The sequence below is a fragment of the Cololabis saira genome, chromosome 2 (genome assembly GCF_033807715.1).
Source record: "Cololabis saira isolate AMF1-May2022 chromosome 2, fColSai1.1, whole genome shotgun sequence".
Classification (NCBI taxonomy): Eukaryota; Metazoa; Chordata; class Actinopteri; order Beloniformes; family Belonidae; genus Cololabis; species Cololabis saira.
Genome location: NC_084588.1, coordinates 31912935 through 31937250, shown reverse-complemented (window position 1 = coordinate 31937250; position 24316 = coordinate 31912935). Strand labels below are relative to the sequence as shown.

Below are 24316 nucleotides of genomic sequence, written 5' to 3'. Positions count from 1 at the left end.
CTTGAAGCGTCCGCGCTTCTTTCGGCGACCGCGTACGTCCTTGTATCCCTCCGCCTGCGGTAGCGGTGCTAAGGCTGGAGCAGCCACCATTTTGCATGTCTGGTGTGTTCCTCCCTCCATCGCTCATAGAGACGATCCCAGTCCTTTTCTGGCATCAGTACGGCTTGTAAGTACACCCGAGGGGTAATATATCGGCCGGGGTGTGTAAAAACGGGTCTGCTTTAACGTAACCCCCCGTGGTTTTGGTGGTATGTGCGGTGTCAAGCCTCCCGTAGGAAGAGGGTTGTGCCGCTTAGCCCCGCTAGCCCCGCTAGCATCGCTACTGCCCAGCTGGCTGTGCACAGTTTCTCTAAGTGCACCGTGCGGATCCCCCCCCACCCCCCACCAGGACTCAACATCCACCCTGACAGCGTGCAACAACAATTGTAAAGCTGGCGTTGTCATAACTAGAGGAAATAATCGCCACTCGCCGTTTAATTCTCCCACCATTCGCACTGGTTAAGAGTGCGAGTGCGACGGCGTAGGCTACGCGGCGACGCGCACCGTACGGTTGCGTTGGTGTGACGCGGAACCATAAATCAGCCCTTAGAGGATGATTGTCAGCTAGGTAGCTGGCGCTGTAGAGGACTCGGTAATCCAAACGCTCCTAGAAGGCCGAAACTGCAACATGTCCCAGCAAAGTCAGGTTAAATCACCTCATTGGACACGCAACCCCCCTCTCCCCCCCTTTTGAACGGATTTCTTTACTGATATTGACGTAAAATCTTGAGTTTGTTTGAGTCCTGTCAGCCAAGGTGAAGCTGCTGGTTGTTGTTAAACCTGTCAACTTCTAGTTTATACTAAGATTAGCTCATGCTTGACTATGTGTTTTACAGTTATGGTTTTTGCTTTTGTTTTATACACGAATTTGTGTCTGTAATGTTCTTACAGTTGGTGAATTGTGAATATTATCAGTGAAAAGTCATGCGGGTATCCAGGAAGCTGATACAGCTGTAATGTCATGAGGACGTGGACTCTGATTTTTTTTTTTTTTCCTTCTTCTTGTTTCGTGGCATAGTTATCTCCTGTTGACAGCATTATTATCGTTTGTAACTGAACGATACACTCTTAAATAAGGTATCCCCCGCCGTGCTCTTGGCACTTGTTGCGTGGGGCAGCAGGTTAACGTCAGGGAAGTTGTTCCTATGTAGGAAGTGAGCTAATGGACGTCAAGTGCAGTGTGTGGATTCCTACAAGTCTGGCAGCTTCACGTTTCATTTCCATGAACCAAAAGCAGAAGATGTGACATGGTTATATCCAGGGTTATATTGTATCAGTGGAATTAAAACTGAACAATTATGCAAAATCATCACAGTCGGATCAAATATTTGCAACCAGACAATTATGTAATGATTAAGACACACGATTACACAAAAACTTCCTGTTGACTAAGATTCTGTTCGCACCTACATTTTAAAAGTGATCCTGAATGATCTAATCAAAAGTGGATGACTCTAGGACAGGTGCATCGGTTCACTGTCCTGGCATTAAGACATTTGTTTAGAGTGGCAGTTTGTGATTGGATACATGATTTCCATCTGCAAATACCATATGTGGTATTGCTCTTTAGCTGTGGAAGGCAGTGATTCAATAAACCATATCTATTTCCATGGGAAGAAATAGGAATAACAATATGTTCATCTGTTTGTTTGGTTGTTTTTTTTCCAGCTTTAACTAACAGATGACCCCAATGTAAACCTTAAACATGGAAGATAACAATAGGCTTAAGCCATTAATTGGATCCGTCAGAATTTAAAAGAAAAGATAAGGTAGGCAGTCAGTGATGTTGTAGTCTGTTGTTATGGCTCATGCTTGTTGTTTTGCACTTTGATGTGACACAATTTTTGTGGGAATGACTACACCCTTCTGCCTGGACAGAAGATGACAGTTGCATATGCATCCCTTCAGTGTGACCTGAGACACAGCTGCACTGAAGGGTGAAGCTTGGTGTGTTCACACTGCGGGAAGATTTTGGCCACATGTGGCCCATAACGCCTCTGAATGTGGTTTGGGTTATTGACTCTCAATCCATCCTCATGTGTTTACACTTGCCCTTAATCCTGTCCACTTTTGATCAGCTCACTTAGGACAGATTTTAAAACCAGGTGTAAATGGGGCCAAAAAGTAGCAGATAGAGAGCAATGTCCGAAACTGGCATAAGGGCCCTTTTGAGAAGCATATACCCAACAGAGTGGTTGTGCTGCATGTTTCATTTTTGGATCATGGTGCTGTCAATGTAGTGTGTAAACATTTGTTTTGCATATTGTATACTTTACTTGACTAAAATAACATTAGCAAGTTGTTTTGGGTCTAAACATGCTTGTGTCCCCCAACAACATATGTTGTACAATTTAGACTTACCCCTATGTTTTGCATTCATTTAGGATGAGTGTCCATTAGGAATGGGTGATATTTTACCGTTCACGATAAACCGTCCAAAAAATTCCTCACGATAAGAATTTGTCATCTCGCGATAAAAACGATAAATTCCTGTTGATGACGTTTTTGTGTAAAGCTGGGAAGGAAGGAAGGAAGGAAGGAAGGAAGGAAGGAAGGAAGGAAGGAAGGAAGGAAGGAAGGAAGGAAGGAAGGAAGGAAGGAAGGAAGGAAGGAAGGAAGGAAGGAAGGAAGGAAGGAAGGAAGGAAGGAAGGAAGGAAGGAAGGAAGGAAGGAAGGAAGGAAGGAAGGAAGGAAGGAAGGAAGGAAGGAAGGAAGGAAGGAAGGAAGGAAGGAAGGAAGGAAGGAAGGAAGGAAGGAAGGAAGGAAGGAAGGAAGGAAGGAAGGAAGGAAGGAAGGAAGGAAGGAAGGAAGGAAGGATTCCCGTTGATGACGTTTTTGTGTAACAAACATGGCGGATCTGAGAGCGAGATAGATTTATAGTTAAAAAGATGGAGTTGAATTGTTTTTTTTTTTTTTATCGTTATTGGGATAAATGCCAGAAATTATCGTGATACATTTTTTAGTCCATACCGCCCATCCCTAGTGTCCATTTTCTTTTGGGGACAAAGCTGTGGAAGTCAAAAAGCCTGTCCCACTGGGTATAAAATTCCCATAGATAAAGGAACATCTGACCTTAAGTTGCAACATGCTATATGGAGAGGTTAGATTAGATTAGACTTTACCTGAATTGCAGCCATACCCAGTTATTACCATTTCTACTATATAAAAAATCTTGCAGCATTATGTTCTTCTGCTTTTTATCCTGTCTGTTTTTATGTATTATCTGTTCTATGGGCAAGTCATGATCTACGTCAGCTTTTATAATATGGAAAATTGGAGAAGTACCATCTTCAAATATCCCCAGGTTCTTGTGAGAAAATCACCAGTTCAAATTGTAGAAGATTATATTTATCTGCAGAGAAGGGATATTCAACACATAATGGCACCACAGTTACAACTCTGTTACCTTTTTATGTTGTTTAATAGAGCCAACATAAAACAATGTCATGCTTGAAACAACATTCTATGATCTTAAATAAAACTACTTGACCACGAGTTACTCTTGACATGGTTATGGTAGGTAAGACCCCATTTCTACTGGATGCAAAACTTATAAACATGCACTAGCATCTGGCTTATGTATTCAGAGGGTGAGTGTATCAGCATTTGTTGTTCTGTGGTCAAATTACTCGAGAAATGTCATGTCCAGCATCAACGGTAAAGGAAATATGACACCGGGCTCAATATTGTAACTTTTGCGCTGCACTTGGAACTGCACAAGTGTACACTGAAACAATATAACTTTTAGTAGCTTTATTAACCTTCAGCTTTGTACTTAGAAGGTTCTGAAACTGAGAGGAAAAGCAACTCACAGATAATTAGGAGGCACTAACATACTGGCGGTCTGTAACATTTACGTAAAAGTGGACTTTCTCCATATTGTTATGACAGTGTCATGGGCATGCTCCTTTTTGGTTTACCCCGGGAGGAGGGGAAAAAGAGGTGGTCAGATATTATGCCTTTCTGGAAAGTGGCCTTTACACAGGCTCCAAGACCAGAAAAAAGGGGGAAATATTCCTCATAGAAAAGCCAGTATGTTTTTGAGCTATGAATGATCCATTATAGCTGTCTAGTTAAGTAGTCTGCCACCCCACTCTGTCCTGGTATGTAGGACTAGTTTATCCTGTAAACTAATGCTGCCTCATACTTGGAAGGCATTGCTCTAAAGCCACAGGTCCTGTCTAGTGGTTTGATGAGTTGCTCCTGATTGAAATGGGTTTGTCCTCCAAGGTAACCGTGTAACAATGTGTAAAAAAAATTGCTATTTGTGCTTAGTCTTCAGTTTTGTTTATTAATAATATAGTATCAAATATTGCTAGGTATGCAGAGCACAAATCACAAATATTTGGCTATGATTAAAGCAATAAAGCAGCTGAGTTGTCTGATGATCTTCTGGTCTAGTTCAACTCCAGCTCCTTCTGAAAGAGAGGCTAGCACCAAGTGTAGTTTTGTGTATGTACACATTCCAGTCATTGACTCTTGACTGCATTTAGTAAGTAATATACAATCATTACAAGGGTGCTTGATCTCCTTTTGCTTTGTTTTCTCACTTTTAAGAGTTGATAAGTTGACTGCTCTATTCTATGGTAAATAGAAGATAAATATGCATTTTGCTTGTGTGCTGGTTGGCAAGGTCAGAAAGTTCATAAAAGCAGATCTCATAAGAGGTTGTGCCTGCTATGAACATTTTAAGGTACCGTACATGCAAAATATACCTCATGCCAAGCTTTGTGATTTATTCATGTTTTCTGTTCTTTAAGGTCTCTTGTGAATACGGCTAATTTTTTATGCAATACTTTTTTTATGCAAATCAGTTTTGTCATAATTGCGACAAACACGGGCCGCTCGGTGGTGCAGTGGGTTAAGCAAGCAGCTCGTATACTGAGGCTACAGTCCTCCTGCAGCAGTCACAGGTTCGAATCCCGGCCTGCGCACCTTTGCTGCATGTCATCCCCATTCTCTCTCTCTCACTTCCTGTCTGCAACTTGAATAAAGGGCCACTAGAGCCACAAAAAATCTTTAAAAATAAATAAATAATAATAATAATTGCGACAAACACCCTAAAATGTATTGAGCTGTTTTATCTGAGGTAGGGCTCATGAGCTGTATGGGTCATTGTTTTTGGTCACTACCAAATTTGTTTTAAGGAAAAGTATTTTACACACATTTTCCTTTGTTTGATAAGAATAAAAGCAAGCTGGTGAACTATTGATCCCATAGTATTTTTATTTCTATTTTAGGTTTTTTTTTCCATAAGCTCATTACATTATGTTATTTCCTAGTGACAGTGTTTCCTAGTGACAGTGATGGATGATTTTATTTTGAATGCTTTAGGGTTACTTTCAGTACAGCAAGAATATGAGTTAGTTTTAGTACAGCAAGAATAATCAACCCTAACTGTATCTGCTCTCAGTAATGCCTGGATTTGCTTTCTCTGTTGATTTAAGCACAGCAAGAGATGTGTAACTATGATTCATCCAGTCAAACACTAGGGCCATTCAGCTGAGGTAATTTAAATGGTGTTAGGACGGACAGTAGATCTCTGGCTTTATTAAAGTGTGGCCTTCCCTGACCCGCCTCCCGATTCTTCTTTGATCAGAGTGAATTCTTTGAATTTGTAAAAGCTGCTACCTTATTCAACAAAGTTGTCCTCTTTCCACTCTCTCTGTGGATTCTTGTTTCTTTCAGGCTGGCATAGTATCAAATAAATTCCTTTTGATATAATGATGATCCTTTTGAAAATGGTCAGAAATACTGGGGAGTATTTCCTTTGGTTTATTAGTTAAAAACAATTCCCTTAATGCTGTCGATACTCTGGTTACTTTTGTTGTGTGTAATCAGGAAAAGCAGTTCACTTTTTCCATTAAGTTTTATGGGACTGCAGTGAGTACAATTATATTACCATTAACTGGAGAGGACACATGGATCTACAAAGTTTATTCCTTTTAAAAAAAAAAAAAAAAAAAAAAAGGTATTCCTTAAAAGCTTAGCATGACAGCAATCCCGTCAAAGGAAAAAAATAATCACATGAAAACTAAATTAATCTAAATATGGATGATATTAAAGTAGCTTTTGTCAATGTTGACAACCTTTTCCGTCATACCTCTAGAGTCTGTGGATCTTTATGATTGTCTGGCAATTTTTTGATCTTGAAATCTTCTGACCAGTGTGAAAACAGTAGTTGCACTCTGGTGTGGACTAGAACAACCGGATCCCGGTGCCGTCCACTACAATGTTCCTTTCCACCTGTTGCCATGCTTCACTCTGAAACTACAGTGAAGATGTGGTTAAAAAAAAAATTTTGTTTGTTTTTTTGATAAAGTAAAAGGGACTACAAGGGCCCTGGTTAGTAAAACATTCATCATAGCCACCACAGCCAGTTGCTGTTGATCACTTAAGGAATCATTTTTATCCATCATAGAATCAGTGGACAACACACATTAGTTTCTAGTCACATAAAGGGTTTCCTGAAATTAAGTACCCAATTTATTCACTGGGAAAATTCACAAATTAAACCCAAAGGTTTGGAAAAGCATTGCTGCCTAGTCTGACCTTCAGGTTGTCATCTTTGATTTGCTATATTTTAAATCATTTTAATGTTTTGCGCTGAAATTAATTACACACTACAGCCTGTCGAAATTAATAGGAGGAATATAATTTATATAAAATCATTTTTTTGTTATATTTTAATAATTGACAGACACTATCATTTTGCACTGTACAGTAGTTTTTATTTATTTTTTTTTCTGGATCAACTACAGTGGTGCTAACCCATATTTTGGGGGGGCTCAAATTAATTCCAGAATTTCAATGTCAATATATATACACACACACACACACACAGACTCAGATGCTATTAACAGCACACAGGTGGATCGAAGTGAGAGGCTTAACATCCGGCATGGTCTGGGTGTATCTGGGGGATGCTGCTGCTGTTGTTGCGGGCGGGTGCGCCTTCAGTTACAAAACAATATTTACACTTAAACATTGAAATATGCCATTTCTGATATTGTCAAAACGGACAGGGCAGGTTGGCTTACCGTTTTCAGGTGATACGCCATGTTTGATGTGGAGCTGAGATATGCAAACTGTTGCTTGCAAAGTTTGCATTCAATTATTTTCCTATCGTCTCTTTTTATGAAATTCTACCACACTGCAGATGTCTCTGACATGATAGAGTTCAACAAATCACCGGACCATGTCCTTCTACTTCACAATCTATCTGTCTCTAGTCAGTGGGGTGTGCTTATCCAAAATAGCTAAAACAAGGGGGCGTCCAAAGACGGACTTTCACCTGTGAAAGAGGTGTGCTCTGAAAACAAACTTTAGAACTTGGTACTTTCCTCCGGATTAAATTAACTTGAAGAATGATCAATCAGAATTTTGGTCGAGCCAGACCGCACCGACCAATAAATCAACCAGTCGACTGAAAGATTACAGCCCTAGTTAGGAGAGTGAGTTGGTACAAAATTATAATAATACAATTTAAGTGACTTTAGTATACATTTTAAGGTTGTCATGACTAGTCGACATCTAGTTTTCATTGTCTAAGAAACATAGGGGGCGGGGTACTCATCAAACAACCTGCAGTCTTTGATTCTTTTTTTTTTCAAATTTATTTTTTGCTCCATTCTGAGAGTACGGTAACCTTAGTACCATGACATCTCCAGCATCATAATATGGATTCCCCCTGTTTGGGTTATGGGAGCTGGTGACATATTTTTTCCTAAAACAGCAACTGCGAAGCAATCTGTGCACAGGGTTTTCATTTTATTTCTCAAAGTCCTTGGTTTGCTCTACAAATGTTATGTCTTTCACCTTCTCTGCCTCAAGCACTGTAACCTGTGTAGGACAGTAACCTGGAATATGAAGCTTTCTGTACCTTCAAATGAATTCAGCTAGTTCAAATAAAACTTGCTCCAACCTCAGTGTTATGTATAATATTGCCTACCGGTACTTTTTGTAGGATTTTTTTTTTTTTTAATTATTTTTCATTGGAAGTGTAGCTTTAATGTTTTGATGTCTTGTGCTTTTTAATTGGCAAATTATTGATCATTCATTAATTACATTTTCTGTGTTCCTCAGAGAATGCCAGCTCCGATCAGACTGCGGGAGCTGATCCGGACCATCCGGACGGCACGGACCCAGGCAGAGGAGCGCGAGATGATCCAGAAAGAGTGTGCTGCTATCCGTTCATCCTTTAGAGAAGAAGACAACACATACCGTTGCAGAAATGTGGCGAAACTCCTCTATATGCACATGTTGGGCTACCCAGCACACTTTGGACAGGTATGTTTTAGTGAAGCCAGGGCGATGACTGGGGAGGTTCATGAGGCTTTTTAAATTTCTGCAGATTTTCCACTGGATTTTGTGACACACTTCTTTAATTATCATTTTTTAAAGCTGGAGTGTCTGAAGCTGATCGCCTCCCAGAAGTTCACTGACAAACGAATAGGTTACTTAGGAGCTATGCTGCTGCTGGATGAGAGACAAGATGTTCATCTTCTAATGACTAATTGCATTAAGAAGTAAGTGGTCGGATAAGTTTATTATATTATGTCCAATATGCAACTGTTAAGATATAGCTCAGTATTGTATTATCAGATACAATTTGCTGATTCAGAATGTTGTTAAAAATGGCCTCATCTGCTGCAAAACCTTCATATCCTTTTGCTCTTCTCTTTAATGGACTTTTGCTTATTTCCCCACCAAGTTTCCCCTCCTCACAATGTTCCTTGTTTGCATAGCACTGTTTCCATGACTTACTTGACTACTCTCTTCTTTATCAGTGATTTAAATCACAGCACGCAATACGTCCAGGGCCTGGCTTTGTGCACTTTAGGCTGCATGGGTTCTTCAGAAATGTGTCGTGACCTGGCAGGGGAAGTGGAGAAGCTTCTCAAAACATCCAACTCTTACTTGAGGAAAAAAGTAAGATTCACTCTTGTCAAGTTTAGACAAACACTTGAAGCATCTATTTTTCTTTGTTTGACTATTGAGGGTAGTAAATGTTGTTGTGCTGAAGAATTGCAGAAGTGAGATACTGTGTTAAACATTGGACCCTGTTTTATTTACATGTTTAACAGGCAGCACTGTGTGCAGTTCATGTGATCAGGAAGGTCCCGGAACTGATGGAAATGTTCCTACCAGCCACAAAAAACTTGTTGAGCGAGAAGAACCATGGTAGGTAGAAACATTTTGTCAGGATGTAGTGACTAACGGAGGGATATAGTTTTCCTCGACAAATTCAGAATTCATCCTGTTTTCTGCCACTGATGGATGCACGGAAGCTCATGTCCTTTGAGTAACTTGAATCTCTTAACATATTTTGGTCGTGTTGTACTAAATGCCTCAATTTCAATTAACTGCCCTTGAAGATGCATTTATTTGTTTGCTATTTGTAAATAATGATTTAGTCTTTCACTGCCCACAATGTATGAATGGTAAAATAGTTCACAGCCATAAGACTCAAAAATATATTCCAAACATTTTCAAGAATTGCTGCTGTGATCTTGAATATGTAAACTAAGAATGTACATCTCAAACGCAGATCATCTCCTTTTTAATTTTCTCATCACGTTTCCGAATAACCAACCAAATCAACAGGTTCTCTGACTTTTTAACATCTTTTTTTATGACATATTTACTACTTTGTGACCTCACCTGTGCTTTCTACTGCTTCTAACACTGAAATCAAGTCCCAAGGAGGTGGCTGTGTGATAATATTTGACTCAGATTTACGAGGCCATCATTTGATGGCCACTGAGATGAATCATATGTATGCTACTGTCATATCTGACTAGTTAGGCAGTCATAAAAAACGGACAAAGGTTTATCTGTAAATATCTTGTAATGAATGTCATGAGGATAGTAACACCCTGTAATCTGCCATACAGTATTATGCCATCAATGTAAGGTATACAATTAATTGTAATTGAAAAAATGATATATTAATCTTTGTCATTCCTCTCAAATGAATGACGGAAATGATCTGTAATAGAAAAGTAGGTTGTGTAAAAGCTTGGTACATCCCATGCATGTTTATGTAAAACAAGCCTTGTTTTTAATTATTTGAATATATATGAATTTGTTTCTAAATGTTTCTGATATCACTGCAGACTCTCAAACATACAGACTCTTGGCTTGACTCTTGCTGACTTGATTAATGCGGGGTTCCAGTTTTACAATGTTAATGCAGCGTAAATAACTTGTCCTCTCCATTTACCCAGGTGTTCTGCATACATCAGTTGTTCTCCTCACTGAGATGTGTGAAAGAAGTCCAGACATGCTGGCCCACTTCAGAAAGGTACAAACAGATTCACTGACCTAAAGGAGCTTTAAGTATTACTGCATTTGTCGTAAGCTCATACCACATTTCATTCTCTTTGGTTAAACATCTTATTTTGATGGCTAAGATAGTCCAACATATTAAGCTGTATGAGGTTTGGATTGCGCTACAGGTGTCCTCTACATTCAAAATATGTCTGTCTTTTATCTCCTTCCACTGTCTTTTCCTTTGTATCTCAACTGCTGCTGTACCTGACACTCTCTAGTGTAACACAATTTATGCCAGAAGCACCACTCCTCATGCTCAAAATTTGAACATTATTTTTAAGATCTCTGAAATTGAATGATTTCCAATTTCCCCTCCCTAACATCTACTTCATATTTTTTCTGTCATTTGTCTTTGTTACAATTCCTGCATTGTGTTAGAATGAGAAGGTAAGAGTGCATTCTGATCTCATAGCTGGTGCATGCTGTTAATAGTAATCACTCCTCACAGTCACTTCGGATGTAACCTGATTTTTGTTGAGTAATTTCATGTTGTGTTTTAATTTAGATTTATTTTTTTCAACTTGTACGGTGATCATCACTATGTCAGTGTTTTGAATATGATCAGTTTTTGATTCATTTGTCAGATACATTGTTCACTATTGTTTTGCCTAATATGTAACTCATTTGATCACTGTCTATTTAAAAGTGATGCAGTGGGTGTTTTCACGTGATAGCCACAGGTGTCACTAGGACCAGATGATTTCTGCTGTATCTGTGTTACTGCATTAAGGATGCTTATACAACATTTGGACATTAACTACCCAAGTCTATATGATTGGGGAGAGGTGGCATGGTTTTGACTACATTTAAAAAAAAAAAAAAAGTTTGACAGATATGGTATTAGGATGCCATGTTATGAAGGTTCAAAGGTTTGTATTTATCCTTGTTTTTAAAACCGTACTCAACATTTCATGCACAGCATACTAAGCATTGTAATCCCCATCAGCCATCAGTTTCTTAACTTGGTGTTTGAGACAAACCTTGACATTCATTCTACAGAAAATAAAAGTGCAGTCTCTGCTCATCCTGTAAATTGTTCCTGCGTAGAACTGTAGTCTCTTGTTAAAGACTGGAAGCATGTTGAAACACAACTGGGGGGAAAAAAAGCAAACTTCCTTACAACTTGAAACCTTTTTATTTATATATGCTGCAAGTAGTTGGTGCCCCCCCCCCCCCCCCCCCCAAAACAAAAAAAAAAAAAGACAAGGCAAGTGTATTTGTCTTTTTTTTGACTTTGCATTATTTATACTGAGGGTGTTTTCACTTTTGTGACTTAAAGGGTTGAAAATGTTTGCCGAGAGCATTACTGTACACGGTGGTATATTACTTCCAAAAATATTTGAAGATTGCTTCAAGGTCACATATCCCATTTTAGAGACGCAGTCCTTGAAATTACTTGGAAAAAATAAATTACTTAATAGGATGAATTTTCCCACCTCATTTGCGTCGAAGCTATTGCTGCTTTTACATATCAAACCACATGAAAAGTGGCAGAATTGTGACTCCACAGTTTCTTTTCTATATTAATCCAAATATTCAGTCTCACAGTCTGTACCCAATGTTTTTGTACAATCAAGTCTTTAGTTTTACAATCTCACAAAACTGATTTTTCAGCTAGTTTTGACTGTATTATGTCACAGCAATGAACAGGAATCCCAACACCTTTTTAATTTTCCACATATGAATTTGACTATTTCCACCTTTTAATAAGGATTATTAACTTTATGTACAAAGAATAAGACTCGTGTTGTAATAGTTGATCAGGTATACTAGAAAATTGTGATCCGCACAAAATATTGTGACACATCTTTCTTTCTTTTGTGGTGTTGGTCTTTTTTATAGCTGGTTCCACAGTTGGTGAGAATCCTGAAGAACCTAATAATGTCTGGATACTCTCCTGAGCATGACGTGTCAGGCATTAGCGACCCTTTCCTGCAGGTAAGTCTCACTTGTCGAAAGTTCCTTTGACGGTAACTGATGATTTTGACTGAATGCTTGTGTTGTATCCAACTATTAGCAACCAGAAAGCTTGCAGTGGCTCACCAACAGCTAAAGTCAGGTGTGAGTGAAATAATTTCCTTTAATTAAACTGATAGGACTATTTTATTTCTTAGGTGCGGATATTGAGACTACTGCGGATTTTAGGCAAGAGTGATGATGACTCCAGTGAAGCGATGAATGACATTCTTGCACAGGTTGAAAAAAAGTATATTCTATCTCATCACTTAGATTTAACAGGTCACCAAGCAGCACTTTGACAAATTCATGCATTTACAGGTGGCAACAAACACAGAGACGAGTAAAAATGTAGGCAACGCAATCCTGTACGAGACTGTGCTGACTATTATGGACATCAAGTCGGAAAGCGGACTGAGGGTGAGTTGATTTAATATAAAGAATACTATTACAAAGACCACTTTTCGCAATTTCTGCTTTGTCTAAATGAATCTCTTCCCACAGGTTTTGGCCATTAACATACTAGGTCGCTTCCTTCTAAACAACGACAAAAATATACGGTAATAAGTCACTTGCTGTAGTGTTTCTTTCAGACATGAAGCAATTTAAGATCTCTTTTTAAAAACCCTGATGATACATGTTAATTAAACGTCCTATTCCAGATATGTGGCATTAACATCTCTACTAAAGACGGTGCAGACAGACCACAATGCAGTGCAGAGGCATCGGAGCACAATTGTGGATTGTCTAAAAGATTTGGATGTTTCCATCAAAAGGTACAAGGAACAATGCTCATGTGACTTAAGTTTTAGCTGGCTCTCTGTTTAACCATGTTATTATTTACATTTTGATTTTTATTGCTTTATAGACGTGCAATGGAACTGAGCTTTGCCCTCGTGAACGGCAACAACATTAGAGGCATGATGAAAGAGCTGCTCTACTTCCTAGATTCCTGTGACCCGGAGTTCAAAGCAGACTGTGCATCGGGAGTCTTTTTAGCTGCTGAGAAGTATGGCAACACATTATACCTGCTCTCAGCATTTTTTGCAGTAATTTGATAAGTCATCCTGTCTTGCCTCGACTTGGAGACTGTGATTTTTCAGAAATGGATGACTTTTAGTATACAGCATGTGAATAAGTTTGTGGTACCTCACTGAGTGCTGTTGTTGAAATGCTGTGTGATGAAATAAAATGAGTGATCCATCGTCTGACTGACTATGACGAGTTCATTTATATTCTGACAGCATTTGTTTACTTTTTATTTATTTTTATTTTTTTCATTTGCTTGAACCTAACACTCCTTGTTTTTACAGATATGCCCCTTCGAAAAGATGGCACATAGACACCATCATGAGAGTACTGACAACAGTACGTATACTCCTAAAACCAGAGGCTAGAGTGCCCTTGATTAACATGACTTGAGTTACATGAATTATATAAGTCGGATCTAGTAACCAACCACTGTAAAACTAAATATTTAATTAACCTTCTTTTTTGGCATCTCTGTTCATGTTTGCAGGCGGGGAGCTATGTTCGAGATGACTCCGTCCCCAACCTCATCCAGCTCATCACCAACAGTGTGGAGATGCATGCCTACACAGTACAGAGACTTTACAAGGCTTTGCTGGATGACATCTCACAGGTCAGAACAGTTCTTGTTTTATTAAAAATCCATATATAGGCTTACAGTCAGAAACTTGATTATTTATTTTGAATTGTGTATTTTAAAGTATGTTAAGATTGTGAAAAGACTGAGGTTGTTTTTGTCTGTGCTGCAGCAACCTCTGGTGCAAGTAGCGTCATGGTGCATAGGAGAGTACGGAGACCTGCTAGTGTCAGGGCAGTGTGAGGAGGAAGAGCCCATTCAGGTAAGGAGCTGGTGCAGCTATCCCCACTGAGCAACACGTGCAAAATAAAATCACACAGAAAGGAACAGTTAATCAGAGATCGTATTTTTCTTCTTCTCCTTTTTGTTACAAGGTGACGGAGGATGAAGTTCTGGATGTGTTGGAAGGCCTTCTGGTATCCAATCTGTCCGCACCTGTCACCCGAGGTTACTCACTTACTGCGATAATGAAGCTGTCTACTCGTTTCAGCGGTGTAAAGTGAGGTTTAATTTTTAATTTATTTATTATCCTTTTCTTACCACCTTTCAAAGAATCACTTGACCCCCTTTCATTACCTTTTTGGTTGTTTGTTTTTTTTTTTCAATGTAATGTTGATTTTAATATGGTCACAAGTTACAGGGGCCTTTTTAAAAAAAAGTCTAGATATTTTTTACTGAAATGTCTTCTGCGTTAGAATCTCTAGATCTCTGCTGAGTAAGACACACTGGTCTCATTGGCTTTTTGGCTCTGGCAGAGCTGTGGTCAGACTGTTGATGACAACAGCTCTGCAAGAGAAGATGTATCTGAGGACATCGTTTTTGTTCCACTCATCATTCAGATTATGTAACGATCTAAATATTGTTTCACTAGTATTTTAGCCTAGAAACACTTAATTTAAATGCTTGTAATTATAACTTTAATTACACAACATATTGTTAATATTATTCACTTTTAATCTTTTAGATTAAATCTATTTAGATATCTTTTAGATGCCTTCAAAAACGACATAACCTGCCTTACTAGCATGTAATGGTGCTTAAAGAACATGTCACACAAATAATTGTCAAAATTATGATCAGAATCAACGGTCTGTGTTGCTCTTTGTCTTTGCTAACCCCAAAAACAATTTAATTTACCTGTTTATCTTCAGCCGAATCAAGAAGGTGGTTTCGATATATGGCAGCAGCATTGACGTTGAACTTCAGCAGAGAGCTGTGGAGTACAATGCGCTTTTCAAGAAGTACGACCACATGAGGTAAGACTTTTTTCTCGCCCTGTTTAGAACATGAAATTTATTTTGTGCTCATCACAGCCACTTTTTATCTACTCTTGGGGAGTAAAAGTTCCTAGTTGTTGGGTTTGGTCCATGTTTTGTTCTTGCTTACTCTTTACCAAAGGCCAGCTCTCCTTGAACGAATGCCAATTATGGAGAAAACGGCTTCTAATGGCCCATCAGAAATTGTCCAGACAAATGGAGAGACAGAGCCATCTCTTGTGGAACCGAAACATCCACCGCTTGTAACCCCACCAACCAACCAGGTGAAGCCTGTTTTAACCACTATATTCTTTTGAATTATTTTCAAACTTTCAGTTTTAGGGATGAGAAGAATTTACCTTGTATATTTCTACTTGTTAACATAGGTTTTGTTAAGGCTTAGGTTGTGAAATACCCTGCTGCATTCAAGTTTTTCAAGTTCTGAATGAATATTCCTCAGTGAAATATGTCATTTTTACGATTCATGTTTTAACTAAGTTAATATGTTCATCCTCCCCAGGCTAATGATTTGTTAGACCTGTTGGGTGGTAATGATGTGGTGCCAGTAATCCAGACCACCACAATGCCCACCAAGCCTGCCTCAGCTGGAGGAGAGCTGCTTGATCTACTGGGCGACCTCTCACTAAGTGGTAGGCTGTTTTTTTTTAAACCCTATATACTGCTGTACAAACCTTCACGCAGCAGTGCGAATGTGATGACTAACTTGTTTCTGTGAAAGTTAATAATTCTCCAAAGTGTGGTTTATACGTCTTGCTTGTCTCAAGTTTGACTAAATACTGCCAATCATTAATTAGTTGACTGCATTTTTCTTCCAGAGACTGCATGACTTTATCTTCTACTCAGTTTAATTGACACAGTGAGGTTTCTTATGTGACTTGAAACACATGAAGGAAAAAAAAAAAAGATTGCTGTTTGTCATTGCTGTGTCCTTGTCTTTTAAATGTGTTGTTTCTCTCTCCCAGGTGGTCCAGCTCCTGCTCCTGCCCCTTCAGGACCCACTTCCCAACCTGCTTTTCTCCTGGATGGGCTCTCTTCACAACCACTGTTTAATGACATCGCAGCTGCAGGTGAGTCGTAGAGGCCAAGCTCCACCTAAAATACAATAGTTTGTCATGAAGCAAATTGTCATGCGTTTTTTTGTTGGTGTTTTTTGTTTTGTATTACCATAACCAGTCCTAAAAAGTTGAGAATCTCTAAATCTTTATTCATTTGTCATCCTGAAATGTCTACTTAGGCATCCCTCCAATGACAGCATACAACAAGAATGGACTGAAAATAGACTTTACATTTGAAAGGGCGAACCCCAACCCAAATATCGCAGTCATCACCATCCACGCATCCAATTCTACAGAGACAGACATGACCGAGTTTGTTTTTCAGGCTGCAGTACCAAAGGTAAGAGGACACATTACCCATTTCAATGATCCTATACTTTTTCATCTGGTATGTTGAAGTTAAGAAATGCAGAAAAAGTGATTAATACACAGTAAATATCTGCTCTTATTATTGTCCTGAGCTGTATTTTCTCACTCATCCAACAGGACAGGTTTTTAATACAGGGTATTTTCCTGTATGATACAATTCTTAATGCTTGTTTCAGAAGAATGTGCAGATTGTCTGCAGTGTCTACAATTAGGACTCTTGGTTTAAATAAGACATTTGCAGTTGTAAAGCACCCAGAAATACTCATTGGGCATATTTTAATGAAGTTCTTTAATTTTCAGCAAGCTTTTATAGACCCTCTTCACTCAACAGCCAAACCGCGAACCGGTCTCAGCTTCCTTTAGTTTGTTACATGGAAACATTAGTCCTGAAGTGGGAGAAGGGGGTTTGGCTGCCACAATGAAACATCTATTTCATCTATTTTCCTGTGACCCGGAGTTCAAAGCAGACTGTGCATCGGGAGTCTTTTTAGCTGCTGAGAAGTATGGCAACACATTATAGCTGCTCTCAGCATTTTTTGCAGTAATTTGATAGGTCATCCTGTCTTGCCTGGACTTGGAGACTGTGATTTTTCAGAAATGGATGACTTTTAGTATACAGCATGTTAATAAGTTTGTGGTACCTCACTGAGTGCTGTTGTTGAAATGCTGTGTGATGATATAAAATGAGTGATCCATCGTCTGACTGACTATGATGAGTTCATTTATATTCTGACAGCATTTATTTTTTATTTATTTTTATTTTTTTCATTTGCTGAAGTTCTTTAATTTTCAGCAAGCTTTTATAGACCCTCTTCACTCAACAGCCAAACCGCGAACCGGTCTCGGCTTCCTTTAGTTTGTTACATGGAAACATTAGTCCTGAAGTGGGAGAAGGGGGTTTGGCTGCCACAATGAAACATCTATTTGCAGCATCAAATTAATGATCTATTGAACACAAACATTTTCAACCCGTTGTGTTCAGTACTCTTATCAATGGCATCATTTTTATTTTAGACCATTAAATGACATATTTTTTTCATGAGTGTCTTTAACTTTTCATCTAAGTGTCTGCTATTTGTTTGTTAGACATTCCAGCTGCAGCTCCTCTCCCCTAGTAGTAACATCGTCCCAGCGCTCAACCAGGGAACTGTCACACAGGTCATCAGAGTCCTCAATCCACAGAAGGTGAGTTTGGCTTTCATTAATATTATTTCAGGATATTTTTTCATACTTTTAAAACACACATTTAAGACTTTTATGATATGATTTCTGTGAATTTTCTATTGTTATAATCACAATCATGCTCACAAATTTCCAGCAACAACTACGAATGAGGATCAAGCTGACGTACACCCACAAAGGCTCGGCTGTGCAAGACCTATCTGAGGTTAATAACTTCCCTCCCCAGTCGTGGCAATGATGATCCGCTGCTGTCGCTCCTTACAGTCCCACCAAGGGAACTATGAACACGATTTTTCCTTTCACCTCCCACATTTCTTCCAACGGATCCCCCTGTGATGTCACTGCAGACCGCTGCCCTTGAGTTGCATGGGAAGCAGCAGAGCATTGAACACAGGAGAAATATACAGATGTTACAAAGACCCTGTTGACATTACCAGAAAAATTGGGAAAACATATCAATCAATGAACTTTCTCTTTTTCTTTCTTGATTGGTTTCCATGATCTCTTTTCTTAGTAATCTGTACTATTTTTCCCAGACACGCACACTCTCACACTCTGTTCAGCACCATTACAACACATGGAAGCACGCATGTGCATTCACTGTGACTCACTTTGCCTCGCAGGTTACTGTAGAGAAAAGTGTTGCACACTGAGCGCTGCAGTTACCATGGTTTCATGTTAAAATGCAGTTGAGGCACTTTGCTCAGTTGTTGATTGTGATTGGCTTTGCATTCGAAGTTTTCACGTGACCATCAATCCGATGATGGCGGCAGGAAAAGCTTTGAAAAGTCTTTTTAGTGCAGTCAGAGACGTGTTGGCTAACCTTTAGTTTTTTGTCCCGTCCTCCCCCTTTCATCCTCCACGTCTTGAGTGATATAACTTATCAAAGTTGTATTCATCTTGAATTACATTAATTTGCTTAAAGCATGTTTGAGCATTGCTGGGGTAACTGTAATACCAGGACTTGAAGTATAAAGGAGATTTTCTAATTCATATAGTAGGCCTCTTTATCCTGTTTATATAGGAAAACATCTGAAATTGTTTTGTCATAGTGATGAGAACGTCAACAGACCCGAGATGCCCACCTTGATCACCTGTGGCTACTTTCAGAGAGCATTCTCAGATATTTAATTTTTGTTTTTGTAAGCATCTATCTCATCTGTAGGAAAGTGACAACATGTAGATCTGTATATTAAACACAAGTTAATTGTTAGCTTGAGCATATTCACTCATGTGGATGGATATAATCCAGCTCAAACTTATATGAACACAGGTTGATTGCATTTGTGTTAGAAATCTGCATTTTCAACTTTTCCTGCATCTGTATCATCAGTCTGGCTTGCGATTTATTTACATCTCAGATTTGTTTTAACCTGGTTGTACTTGGTCACCATGCACATACATGTAAATTAAGCTTGTTATGAATGTAGTTACATGCACTGAAACCTTTTTTTCTCCCCTCCTTATGTCTTCTTTTCATGTCTTCTGTGATGAGGGCACTCATCTTAATGGCACTATTTTTTGTGAAAATAGGTTTTTATTTCTGCAGTAATTTCATTTAATTTATGCCTGGTATCAAAGTGATGTGCCTTTCTGACTTGGATAGATAAAAGCCCCAGAACTGTCAAGTTTTGTATGAGCTTCATTTGCAAATCTGATGGTGTGATGAGGATGGTGTTCTCAGTCTGAGGGAAAGGGTTTCCAGAGATTTGAATTTGTAAATTACTTAATCTGATTTTCATTCCTGTATGAGTTAATCTACCATCTGCACTGGCCCACATGGATGTCAATAGCAACGCCTTTGTCTTTGATTTGGTAAAAGCGTAAATTATAGTTATGTGAATGATTATTTCTTTGTTGTGTGGCAGATTTCCATTAAAATACATGTTGGATGATATAAGTCCTATTGATGAAGCCTATAAACAAAGGAAAATTCAAAGATAATGGCAGCTAAAGATGTAAATTTCCATAAGATGGCAAGAAGAAAACAAAATCTTCAAAATTATTATAAATGTCCCTTCCCCACCTCTGCATCAATTAACAGATATAAAATCGTAAATCTGGATCCCACAAAGAGGTACTGGAACAAATTGTTCTGTATTGACTGTTAGATGATTTGAGCACGACTTATACACACTCGTCTCCTCCAAATCAGAGTTGCAACCATGCTGTCGGGGACAGTAACATTAATACCTCACAGTGCTCTTTATTTCTGTTAGCTTTCAGTGGCGACGGATTTGACAGCTTGGTTTGAGCCATGATTTGCAATCACGGGGAGCATCTGCATGAGAGAAACTAATGGTAGCTTGTGCATCTCATTACTTAACCTAAACACCCTCGCCGTGCCGTGTAGAGATCCTCAGATGTTCAGTCAGGCTGTTTAATTCTTTTCACTATGCTTCACTATCTTCTAACTTCTGTGACCAAATCAGAGTGACTATTAGCTTTGAAAATATTTTTGAGCTATATGTGTATATGGAGAAAATTATTTCATTTGAACTTTGTTCTGTTGTTGACAAATGCTATATTGGCTTTTTTTCTGTACATATTGAGGGCTTTTACAATTTTGTCTCTTGTACTATCTTTCATCCTTTTTTTAGATGCCATTTTTCTAAAAAACAAACATAAAAATCAGTTACTCACACTGTAAATTGTCCAAATAGATTTAGTTGGCATGAGTCTATTGAGACTTCCTTGTATCATCACTCATTCGATGTAAAAGATATATGATCTGCTGCCTGTACATTGTACATAGTTGTAAAACAAACGCTGATCAGATTAAATAAAACCCACTTAAAAGATTAGCTAGAAAGTATAACTGTATGCATATATGTACAAAAAGAATCTTAGGAGGATGCAATTGAGCTGCGTTTTGTTTAGTATTTGTCATACTTCATTCTCAGTTAGTTGGTCATCTTTATATTAAGTCAGTAGAGGATGTAGTCGGATTTCTTTTGGATGTTCAAACAAGCACGACATCTGTTTTACAGATGTCATTTGAAATGATAACGTGTACTACTGAGTGAAAGCACAGAGCTGTGCAGCAGCGGAAGCAGCACCCAGCTTCATTTGCTTCCCTGGTCCTCAAACGCCTCGTAGAACTCTTGCTCTCTTGATGAGGAGCAGCTCTCTTCCCAAGATCCATCTCTTAACATCTGGCCTTATATGCACTCTTGACATTTTCTTCAACCCACAAATTGTCCGATGAAGTGATGCCAGTTGGGGTGTGTGTGTTTGTGCGTGTGTGTGTGTTCTTTTAGTTGCGTCCGGTTACATTTTGGTCTGCCTCATAGCACCGCTGGATCAACCAAGGACACTATGCTCTGAGGTTTCCTCACTGATTTGTGTTGTTCCCCGCTGTGGCCACCGGATTTAAACTTCTTCTTTTTTTTTTATTTTGCTTTTATTTGACTCCCTCCAGGAAATGAACTAGTAGGATATTTTCTACTTGCTCAGTGTTTTCAGACAGGTCCCTGAGTGAACAATGCACTGCTTTTTCTCCCCTTTTTCTTTTGCAAATGTATCACTGAAATAATTTGCATGAGACAATTTCAATCTATAATTTATACTCCAACCTGAAAAATGTCAAGAAATTGATTGAAATTCAACAATACATGACTGTAAATCATAACAGGATATGACAGATTAAGACAGTTTTCTTTGTCAGGGCATTTTAGGTCTCGTTTAATCCACTTTATCAAAACAGACGTTGGGAAAAGTGTGTGCTGAAAGCGTGTAATCACAAGGGGGAGCTGTGCAAAGTGGAATGCTGGATGGATGAGAGGAAGTTTCATACATCTATTCTTGAATGTTTTCGTGTGGTTTGTATTGTCTCATTCAACCTGTGTGTAACATTATTAATCACATCAGATCGTTTCTGTCATGATGCTTTTTAAAATATACAAATGGAAATGAGCCCAACATATAAGTGCTTTGTACACTAATGTAGGACGAAGAGATGGAAAAATAAGGCCCGTCACTTGTGTGTGTGTGTGTGTGAGTGAGTGAGAGTGTGTGTGTGTGTACCAAAGAGAAGATAATCAGACTCGATAGTACGTTGTGGTGTACGATTTGTCTTCTTTCTACATGGGACATAATTTTTGGCTGCAGTTTCAGCTTTTGAGCCGCATGTGAAAAACGGTGTAAATAACTTCATTTCTACTCTTGACCTCAAACTTTTTTTTAAAAATGCAATAGAAATTCAAATATTAAAATCTGCCACCTTTTCTTGGGTCAGTGCTAACGTGTATGATTAGAAGCTGTTCAGAAAGTGGTCAACAATACTGCTCCTGTTTTTAAGAGGCTGCTGAAAGTGCTCATTAGTCATCCGGATTACGGGGATGTTTGATTTTCGTCTTTTGCTGGGATAAAGTCATTGTGTAAAGGGCTTGGAAGAGTTTCTGAATGAACATGTTCCTCTCCCCAGTTCAATCAAAGTCCACTGTATTTTGAAGAAGAAAAAAAAGTAATAATATGTAAAACCCCCCTGCAAGCCTGCAAGCTGTCCTGAAAGAAAATAAAACTGTATGAGTTTATTTCAGGGGAAGTCGAAGGTATGAAGTTCACTTTTTTTTTTTCTGTCAGGTTTGACATGGACTTTATCCCAGTTTCATGGCTTCAAGGAGGGTGTGAATGTCAGATTGAAAACATGAAGTGACTAAAGATGAGAAGTTGTAAACTATTAAATGGGATATTTTCAATTTATGCTGTGTATTCTTGTCTTTGGGTTGGAGAAAATGATCAAGTGAATAAAGAAACAAATAAAAATTGAGTTTGAACTATGGAGTTTGTTTTCCGTTTGGAGTGTGTCAAAACTGAGTGATGGTCCTATGATGGTTTTAACTGGAGATAATCAGCTTTTGGTCAAAGATTTTGGTTCTCCATGTACACCAAGGTTCCAGGTACCAAGAGTTCCACCTGCGGTAGACCATTATTTAAAAACAGGACTTTTCTGTTTCCATATTATGGGTTTGCATGAGTGACTTGTCTAAAAGACTTTAATGTCTATTTTTCAGTTTGCTGCAGAAACCAGTTTAATGCATCATGGGGCTCAGAAGGAGTGCCGTTTTACCACTATCAAAAAAAGTTGAGAACATTTGTCTAAAAACCTGGGTTAAATCTGTAATTTAGTAGTTTGTTTGAAACTTAAACAGAATAAAGTCACTGACCAACTTCATTACAATGGAACAACAAATCAAATTTGGTGCCAACACATTAACCATATTTTTTTCCCCCCCATCATTTGGGGACATTTTTTATGTTTTTAATTTTAAATCAGTTGTACCAATTTGCAAAAGAAGGTGACAGCCGTTTTTGTAAGATTTGAGATCAGCTATTCGGCAATCTATGCCCTTTCTTGTCTGGTTATTTTCATAATTTACCACTTTTAATATAATCTGCACTGCACACGGGCTGGTGGAGTTGGGAATAAAAACAAATCCAGTAAATATCTCTGTGGTGCCTCCACACAGAACAATGTAAAAAGAAAGTACAGCCTCTGTCAACACCAAGGTTAAATGTATCGTGACGTAATGGATTACAAACTCAGGTGAGCAACAATATATTACATTGTAATTATTTAACCAAAATGTAGTTGAAAGGTTGAATCAGAAAATGGAAAAACGAGGCAATTTTACTATACTTGTTATTCTACAGTGGACAGCCCTTTCACCATCAGTATTTCAGTCACATTGAGGCATGGATTTTTCCCTGAGTCATCGTGAAGTGCTGATTCTTTTTCCATCAGCTATTCTGCTGCAGATTTACTGTTGTTCCTGAGATGACCCTCCTGTTGGAGAATGACCTAGTTTTGGCAGCGCTTTAGCTCCCAGACAGTCTCCCATTTAAACACTTTAGTAAACAGAAGAGCTTGTCATCTCAGTAACTGCAGGATGCCCGGGTCCCGTGGCTCCAGTGCAATCCCAAATGATCACCTTCCACCCCGGTGTTTGACAGATGATATGACATGTTTGTGCTGATAGGCTTCATTTGATTTTCTTTTTTAAACCCAACATCTCTGTTTTACTATCATCTGTCCAAAAGACTGTTTCAGAAGTCAAATGTAGCTTTGCAAACTGAAGTTAAACTGCCATGTTTTTTTCCAGGGAGGAGAGCCTTTCTGTCTTCAAGTTAATCAAACGAGCCATACTGAGTCTTTTTCAAATTGCACCATCATGAACTTAAACAGCTAACATGCTAACTGAGGCCTGTGTGGTCTTTTCATTTCTCTGAGCATTGCACAGTGAACTTGCTGGGATATCCACTCAAAACGGTGTTGAAGGTTTTCTGTTTATAAATCATTCTCACTGTAGAGTGAAGGACTTTAACGTTTAAAAATGGCTTTGGGGCATTTAACATTTAATAAAGACTTAACTATTTCTGGAGGGGGGGGGGGGTCATTGTCAGTGTGATACCCTGACCTCCCCCTCCCTGTTTTTATGGCATTAATCACATGCATTCAACACCAGGGGCGGGAGAGGGGCCCACACCACCCGCGT

At 38.7% G+C, this 24316-nt stretch overlaps 1 protein-coding gene across 1 annotated transcript; it reads left to right on the top strand.

Annotated features, from left to right (window-relative positions):
* Positions 1-69: 69 nt before the first annotated feature.
* ap1g1 (adaptor related protein complex 1 subunit gamma 1) lies at positions 70-22523 on the top strand. The gene is made up of 23 exons (XM_061743415.1): positions 70-166; positions 8125-8328; positions 8443-8567; positions 8829-8970; positions 9126-9222; positions 10269-10345; positions 12217-12312; positions 12489-12569; positions 12652-12750; positions 12835-12890; positions 12993-13106; positions 13199-13339; positions 13644-13698; positions 13850-13972; positions 14109-14198; positions 14311-14435; positions 15088-15192; positions 15335-15476; positions 15713-15842; positions 16176-16280; positions 16448-16608; positions 17724-17822; positions 17956-22523. Exons 2-23 carry the CDS (start codon positions 8128-8130, stop codon positions 18055-18057), a joined length of 2466 nt encoding a protein of 821 aa, XP_061599399.1. The 5' UTR covers positions 70-166; positions 8125-8127; the 3' UTR covers positions 18058-22523.
* The last annotated feature ends 1793 nt before the right edge of the window (positions 22524-24316 follow it).

Coding starts and splice junctions, on each gene's coding strand:
- ap1g1 (XM_061743415.1), top strand. CDS start 8,128: ATGCCAGCTCCGATCAGACTGCGGGAGCTGATCCGGACCATCCGGACG. Junction 13,107..13,198: donor TTGGATGTTTCCATCAAAAG/GTACAAGGAACA, acceptor ATTGCTTTATAG/ACGTGCAATGGAACTGAGCT. Junction 14,199..14,310: donor AGGAGGAAGAGCCCATTCAG/GTAAGGAGCTGG, acceptor TTTTGTTACAAG/GTGACGGAGGATGAAGTTCT.